We start from the raw sequence: 8281 nt of genomic DNA, 5'->3' as shown, positions 1-8281 counted from the left end.
ACTGCAAAATTATGTGATGTGGGAAAGTCTCAGAACTTTTGATGACGGATGGGCCACAAAGAAACAGAGAAACAATGTAAACCCTAAACAATGTTGACTAAGGATAGGTCATTGGGAAGTTGGCTCGAAAACCAGACACAAAGTGTCAAAAACTGTTTAAAAAAAAAAAACTGACAATGAGCTTCATTCACTGGAAGGCTCATGAATTACAGCATGTGGTGTCTTTAAGGATCGTTACACGTAGAAATATCAGTTCTGACATTGTTTGTAGGAGTCAGAGAAACAACACAAAATTCATGTACAGGTTTACACTTTTTGTGAGTGATTTTAAGGCACAACATGTGCTGTAAACTCACTTAGGTCGTTGAATAACGTATTATTATTAAATACCATTCTAACTTCTCCTTGGGTGCAACAGGGAAACTTGAATGACGGAAAAGTCTCGGTCCGGAACGAAAGACCTGTGTTGTTCGTTCGAGGCCGACTGGTAAATTTGGCGACCCAACCGGATGTGACCAGTTTAGTCATCCGGCCAGCTGAGAGGACGTTTAGCATTGGAGCTAACGCTGTCAAAACAGATAAAGTCGCAGTATTTTATGAATCTTTTCACATAGTGGATCCAAAACTTTAAAGAGTAAAAATGATTAAGGCCATTTTGATATTTAACAACCACGGGAAACCGCGACTGATTCGATTCTATCAGTATTTTGTGAGTATGTTTGGGTTTGATCTTCACAACATTAGCATGTTTGTATACAGATGTCTTTACTCCCTCGTTTAACAGTGTTAGTAGACATGTCAAATGATTTCACAAACAAATAACACACGTGTCGTGTATACACTGTGGAGAGCTCAGATTTTAGCTCCTTGTCGTAGCTTGTAACTGCTTTGTTTTCCATGTAACTTGTGCTATTTTATCAGTCAGCTCGATGGCGGTCGTGCCTGCAGGGGGGGTATTAACCACAGTGTGCAACTTGTTTCCCGCAGGCAGAGGACATGCAGCAGCAGATCATACGAGAGACTTTCCATCTGGTTTCAAAGAGAGACGATAATGTCTGCAACTTCCTGGAGGGTGGAAGGCAAGTAGTGCTGTTTACCAGTGGTGGGATGAAACAGAGTACATTTAAAGGGTGTTATTTATATTATTACATGTGTGTTGTTTTCAGGTAATATTAGACCATGTCTCCATCAAAGAGAGGAAAGAGATGGATTAATGGTTGTAGAGGCTCCTGCAGAGATTTAGCCATTAATTACTATGACAATGCAAATATATTCAGTAGCATCATTCTGTATTAATATGACGGAGTCTGTATTATTCTTACATTTAACTGAAAAGACGCTAGGCACAGTTAATGATGTAGTTGACCACTGCATCAGGAAATAGGCAAGTGATTCTACTTTTGATACTTTTAAGTGTATTTAAAAAAAAGTACTTCCTTACTTTTATTGAAATCGAAAAGTTAATGCTGTACTTTTACTTTTAGCTGAGTACATTCGTGTCTATTTATCTGATCTTTTACCTAAGTAAAATGCTGTTGGTAGAAAATCTGTATAAAAGACACTGACATGTGAAGAGCACAGCAGATATTTGCTCCTTCTGAGCATTAAAAAGTGCCTTGGATGTGCTTGTTCAAAGCACAGCTGCATAAAACCTGCAGCTGCACTTCTTTATTTATTTTTTAAATGGAAAGACCGATGTAATGTGATTGATATAAGATTGTGTACATTTGGAGACATTCACGCTTATATTGGCAGGGCCATATAGGCGGACCTGTAATTTCAGTTATGATATGTTATGACATCTGACAGAACTTTAACGACTGCAAACCCAGAGTCAGTTTTGGATTTTTTCTTCACTATTTTTGATGCCAGGACAGAAACTGACATATCTTGGCAAAGGGGTAAAGCAGTGTCAGAGGCAGACTGAAGATGCAGTATCACTGTTTTAACCATCAGATGGAGGCAAACACACACAATTTGTCACACATACCATTTCTCTGATCAACTGTTTCACACGATAATGATAACGTTGTCTGTTAATACAGAGTCACACAATACACAAGATGCATTTATTTGTTTGACAAGTGGGATTTTCTTGGAATCTAACATTTATATCCATTTTCAGTCTCATCGGTGGCTCCGACTACAAGCTGATCTACCGACATTATGCAACTCTCTACTTTGTCTTCTGTGTGGACTCATCTGAGAGCGAGCTCGGCATCCTGGATCTGATCCAGGTCGGTTTCTGCTTTATTTAACTGCTCCATAAGTATATTGAATATGTGGCTTTTGAGGTAAAACCTCCCTATTGCCATAGCACCCCTTTCTTCCATCATACAAATATGCCCAAGTAAAAAAGCACACGCTGGCTCTAACTTGAATTACTACACAAACTGCTTTCCATTACGTGATGCTGTATTTAATTCATCTTGAGAAGGACAATTCATTCACCCCTTTACTTCCGTACTTTTAGTTGCTGGTGTAATTTCGAAATGAAAATATTTCTCCGGTCAAGTGAAATCTTTTTTAATGTAAAACTTGTTAACTAACATAATATAAACAAGGACACCGCAATATCACAAACGCATGCTGTACACAAAGCTTAGTAAATATATCCTAATGCTTTAACCGTTTCCTTAAACATCTCTCCTATATTATTTTGAACAATTTACTCACTTTACACGTTTGAACCAAGCACATTAACCTTTATCAAACCTTAATGTTTGTTCTGATCCCCCTGTATGGCCTTAACCTTAACATTTTCATTAGTACTGGAATCCTATCTCTAAAATCACTCTGTAGTTTGATGTTCAGTGTGAAGCACAAGTCATTGCAACAGAAGATAATATAAATTCCTGAGGCGATCCAATATTTGTTATGCCCTCCAATGTAATTATAATCTCCAATTATAATCTTCCCAATATGGCCCTTTTTAATTACATGTGCAGGTTCACTCTTGTCTATTGGTGTTGGTCTTTTTTATAAGTGATGACTAAACGAATCCTCTTCGCTGCAGGTGTTTGTGGAAACGCTGGATAAATGCTTTGAAAACGTCTGTGAGCTGGACCTCATATTCCACATGGACAAGGTGAGTGGCAGGGAAGGAAACCTTTTCAATAGTGTTTCCTCTGCACAGTGCTATTTTGTGTAGAGCTGTGGTGATCAGTAGAGTAATTGACAAGTAGTTTGATAGCGACCAATTGTTTCAGTTATCTTAAAAAATACCAAAGGTTTTCAGCTTCTCTGAATAGAGGATGTGATTTTTCACCCCTTTTACTTTGTCACATAATTGTCATGCTTTTTAAATAATATTTCCGAGATTTAGCAGCCAATCTAGTATCGTCGATGCCACATTGTTATGCTTAAGTAGCTTTGACTTTGATCCACTGAACTATGGCCTCTTTCCAGTCTCAGAACAACAGTCACTGTTATTTCTACAGAACTACAAAATGTCTGAATGTGATTAGTTTGCTGTCAATGCGAAATCAACACTTCATGTTCACAATACATTTGTTTTTTACTGTGCAGGAGCTGTAGGAAGTGGTGACTTAACTGTGGTAAACTGAGGACAATTATTCATCCAGTTCTGCTGTTTCTTTGCCAGTGACTGTTATAGAATTTGAGGAAGTGGTCAAGTGATCTCATATGTCTACGGTCCACCTTCTGATTCAGGCTTAGGTCAGACACTTACTGTAAGCCTGTGCCTTGAGGTTACTAGCATCCATGAGACTAAAAACATTTAGGGCGTTGTGCTCTAGATCTTTTATATGCATCCAAAATGGAAAACTTCACGTTGAGAAAGTTACATATTTTTGTGTGCTCCAATCCCAGCACAGAAATATAATATAAATGTTTTTACCATTCATGTTCAACAAAATGTTCACATGAATGTAATTTAATATGTATCCATTATTTTATGAAGGACCTATAGGGAAACATATCCTGAGGTATGCAATGCAGTGGTGTTTTTACATCTCTTACATACACCAAGCTGCTTCTCAGGAGCAGCTGCATTGCTATAAATGGTCCAGTTCTCTTTGCTTTGTGGGGAGAGGATTTGTACTCGTACCGTAAGTCAATCCAGGCTCCTGACACGATGATGTAGAGCATTTCTGCAGCTCTGAAATGTCGGACCCCAGGAGTGAAAATGTCTGTGCCTGGGAGCTGCATCTTGTTTAAATGTGGGGACCTGTTCTAGAAATGGTAAAAAGCAAAACATTAGAGTTCAAGGTTACCATTTTTTAAGATTATGGGCACGAAAAATGCATTAAAATTCTGCCCAGGCTCCTTATAGAATGAAGCTGTGTATTGTTCAGGCAACAACAAGGCCTCCTTTCTCTCCCAGGAACTTGGAACCGAGCTTGAAGTGTTTCTGGAGACTAATCAGAAACATCTTCGGCCATCTTGATTGAATTTTCCCAGCAGGAAATTGATGTCATGTGGTGCATTGGGGAGTTTGCCTGAGGAATGTTCCCAAGATGAAACTTGGAAAATCTTCTGCACGGATTAAAACCCGTTGCTCTTACTAAGCCTTGCTAGCTGGACCACATTGACATGCATCATAAATGTGTAATTTATACACATGGGATTTTAAACAAACCTTGTATTATTAACCTGTTATGCAGAGATGAACAAATCAAGAAACGTAGGCTGCCGTTACAGATATTATCCAATTGTTTCTCTGTCTCTGTCTCTGCCAAGACTTAAAGCTTCAAAGCTTTTGCAGGGAACTCTTACCCGTTTGTAATCCTGAACCACAAATAAGGTCTGCTGTGCAAGACAGTCTCATGTTCCCCGAAATGTTTTCCGCCCACAGGAATTCAAAAATCTAAACTCAAGACTGAAACTGAAGACTGTCTCCCAATGAGCCGTCAGTGGTGGCTACTTTCCAGAGAGAACTGGACTCTTTTATACCTCTGTCATGGCTTTGGTAAAACAAAAACACAGAAGAGCTGAGAGGTTAAACAAGACACGACTGATCAACTGAAAACTAACACAGGCTGCCATGTGGCGCAGCCAGTGAGTGTTGTCCAATCCATTATTATTGTTTGATTATTGGATTTTCATCAGAATCACAAATAAAGTGACGCGGCAGTGTCATCTTAGATATTAAGTGACAGTGAGCATTCACAGAGACTGTCATTTTTTAACAAGCTTTGTATTAACCACTGTCTTGTGTTTGTGTGCAGGTTCATTATATCTTGCAGGAAGTGGTGATGGGAGGCATGGTGCTGGAGACCAACATGAACGAGATTGTGGCTCAGGTGGAGCTGCAGAACCGCATGGAGAAGTCTGAGGTCAGTGGATTACCACATTTAACACCATGCCAGGGATTTTGTTTTGCACAGTTCAGCTCATGACTTTTAAGTTTTGTAATTTTCCACTAGTAAAGAGAATTTTCCAAAGCTCAGGTTGCCACATTAGCTACCACTCACTATTGAAATCAACTTGCAGACCTGAAACTTAACAAACTAAACACATTAAACACGAACAGACACGAATCAGAATCTTTGTCCACATCTCAGATTCGGTCAGAAATTCAAACGAGTGTGGTGTTGTGCCCACTGACCCCAGTCTCATGTCATTAAGGAAACAATTGACCAATCAGAGCTTAGTAGGCTCAGTTGCTAAGAATGGGGGAGTCACCTTTCCAGATAACTAAATAAGTTAAGTAGCTAGATTAATTGGAATAGCAAAATAAAAATAAGGATACTCTGATCATAAAGTTGGTAATGTTAAGCTTACAGTAACTCATGTGGCCTTGAGTCTCGAGCAGACATGAGGAGCAGCGACAGAGTCAGCTCACCTCTTTCAGACATCGCATCAATGTTTTTTCCATTGTCAAACTTGAAATGACTCTAAGTGAATTTACAATTGTTCCACTGAAATAAGTTCCTCCACGATGCTTCAAAACCAACAAATACCGTTTCCAGACATGACCTGCGGATAATGTTCAGAGAATCTGGCCCAGACTTTACCCTCAGTTTGCTTTTCACACATGAACAACGCAGTGGGAGGTTTTCTGCACAGATGCGATCACAACATCTCCAACACATTATTCAGGCGATAGATGGAGCAGCCGGGTGAAGCAGGCAAAAACTTCCTCCATGTCTTCTACGTGTATGACACTGTCTTTTCAGCAAGAGATATTTGTTTTATTTTTGTTTGTTTTTAATTTGTGCTGCATGTTATAAGCGCCATCAACCCCCCACTCACTCGCATTGAATCCCATCGCCGCTGTGTTCCCACATCGGATTGTCCTGACTTTCTGCTGACTTTATACCAGGAGTTCAGGTAGAGAAAGTCAGCAGGTAATCCGGAGGCTGTCACTCTGACACTTGCGCTCACACTTCCCTCTCCTCCGGGGGGAGTGTGGAGATTATCTGGTGTTGAGTGTGTGTCTAAAAGCAGCTAAGCAAACCTGAGCCCAATTTCCAGCTCTGACACAGCACTTTGGAGATCGGTCTGGCTCTGCAGAGCTACTGTTGTCTTTATGTCAAAATCCTTTTGTGTCCGTTGTTTGGTAATGCAGGCAGGGGTCCGGACTGTTGTTCTTGTTTTGATGCATTCAAATGCTTGTGGGAGGCTCGTACAGTGGATATGAAATTTGAGAAAGATTGTGTAAATGTTGTTGTTAAAATGAACACAGTGAAAATCCTGAAAAGTCGAACAAAAATGTTGTTGAAAAAGAAATGTGACTTTGATTCTTTCTGAGATTATAGGACTAGTTTGACATTTAGCAAAAAACTTTTTAGAAAACAAGCCAGGAGACGCTTAGTTTAAAGAGGAAACGTTTGGCCTGGCTCTGTCCCAAGGGAACTGTCAAATTGAAGTTTTATAGTGGGCCATGTATCCGACTATTTCTTGGCCGGGAACAGCGACTTCCTGGAATGTTGTCGCCCTCCTCTGGAAAGAGCTGGGTCACGTGTTTACACACACTCCCATGACTTGGATTCTTTCCAAAAATCTATTGGTATGTATTAAAACACTGCTGGTATCTACTTTCCTCAGGATTCTTTATAAACAACAGCTGTCATCAGAATAATGTATAAGCTGCTGTAATCACATGAGACTTCCACCCACTGAATCTTTATTTTCTGTGTGCTTCATTTCGGGCAGGGAGGTCTATCAGGCGCTCCAGCTCGCGCAGTTTCTGCTGTGAAGAACATGAACCTGCCGGAGATGCCCCGCAACATCAACATTGGAGACATCAATATCAAAGTGCCAAGCCTCTCCCCGTTCTGAGAAGCATCCACGTTGAGCTCTGCAGGGCTGATGTACTACCGATAGCTCCATTCCTCTGCTGTTCCCGTCCACCCAGCTCTGTAGCTAAGACTGAGAAAACTGATTTTTGTAAATGTACTGCAGAACCACAGCAGCTTATTCTCCCCCCTCATACCAGTCTTTTCATGTACAAGAGATAAGCTGTGGATTGTTTTTGAGTTCTGCTGTATGCAAATATAGTTACAAAGGATCTGTAAAATCATGTAAAATATGTCTCTATAAAGCCACAAGAAGAATTTATATAAGTATCTTTACGCTTTCTGTTGGTCTTTGTGTGTTGTGTAGCTGTCCTGTTGATTTCTTGCTCTCCAAAAGAAAAATGACCATAGATCCCGTGCGTATTTTCCCTGCACAACTCTTCCAGATCCCTGACATTCATCACAGGTTGCTCTGTTCTGAAACCATTCCCTCCTGTCTGAAGGAATGAGCACAATTCACTGTAATATGACCCTTGGCTTCTGCATCGGGCTATAATTACTTAAACACATCTTTATCTTCGGTTCCAGGCGGGTGTTTGTGCCAGCTGGGATTAGACTCCTGTGCTTGTCTGACAATTTATTTTCCCTCCTCTGTAATATATTGTGTATGTGGACATCCTTTGTGAATAATGCTGTTGTTCTCCTGGGTGCAGATTGTGCTCACTATTGCAAATGTAAAAGCTTTGTGATTGCAGGTTTTGATGTGTCATGATGCGAGCTTGCAAACATCTGTTCAGAGACGTGACAAACTTATGTTGACCAATCTTGCAGTGTGGTTTTATTTAGTGGTTTGATAGAATCAGGCTCATATCCGAGGCATAGTCTGCTGGTAGATAAACCATAAACTCCTGTCAAGCCTCCAGAGAAAGGAAATATGTCTCCATGTTAAAGATGTTCCATCCCAAGAAATAAAATGAATGAAAATACACAGTGGCTTTGCCTTTTTTTTCTTCAAAAAGTAATTCACAGCAAACCTTTTCTCACGTATCCCCACACCAGCTGAGTCCCGTGGTCAGCCT

The 8281-nt window shown here is 40.2% G+C and overlaps 1 protein-coding gene across 1 annotated transcript; it reads left to right on the top strand.

The window, feature by feature from the left end:
• Positions 1–508: 508 nt before the first annotated feature.
• ap3s2 (adaptor related protein complex 3 subunit sigma 2) lies at positions 509–8190 on the top strand. The gene is made up of 6 exons (XM_053427659.1): positions 509–709; positions 988–1079; positions 2126–2237; positions 3017–3088; positions 5190–5297; positions 7120–8190. Exons 1-6 carry the CDS (start codon positions 641–643, stop codon positions 7243–7245), a joined length of 579 nt encoding a protein of 192 aa, XP_053283634.1. The 5' UTR covers positions 509–640; the 3' UTR covers positions 7246–8190.
• The last annotated feature ends 91 nt before the right edge of the window (positions 8191–8281 follow it).

This window comes from Pleuronectes platessa, chromosome 1 (assembly GCF_947347685.1).
Source record: "Pleuronectes platessa chromosome 1, fPlePla1.1, whole genome shotgun sequence".
In the NCBI taxonomy this organism is placed as follows: domain Eukaryota; kingdom Metazoa; phylum Chordata; class Actinopteri; order Pleuronectiformes; family Pleuronectidae; genus Pleuronectes; species Pleuronectes platessa.
The sequence above is the reverse complement of the archived record's forward strand: the minus strand, read 5'-3'. Positions and strand labels throughout refer to the sequence as shown.

Bases quoted from the DNA above. Each gene is read 5' to 3' on its own strand.
- ap3s2 (XM_053427659.1), top strand. From the start codon at position 641: ATGATTAAGGCCATTTTGATATTTAACAACCACGGGAAACCGCGACTG. The intron at 1,080-2,125 runs GCAAGTAGTGCT...ATCCATTTTCAG, and splicing joins AACTTCCTGGAGGGTGGAAG to TCTCATCGGTGGCTCCGACT. The intron at 2,238-3,016 runs GTCGGTTTCTGC...TCTTCGCTGCAG, and splicing joins GCATCCTGGATCTGATCCAG to GTGTTTGTGGAAACGCTGGA.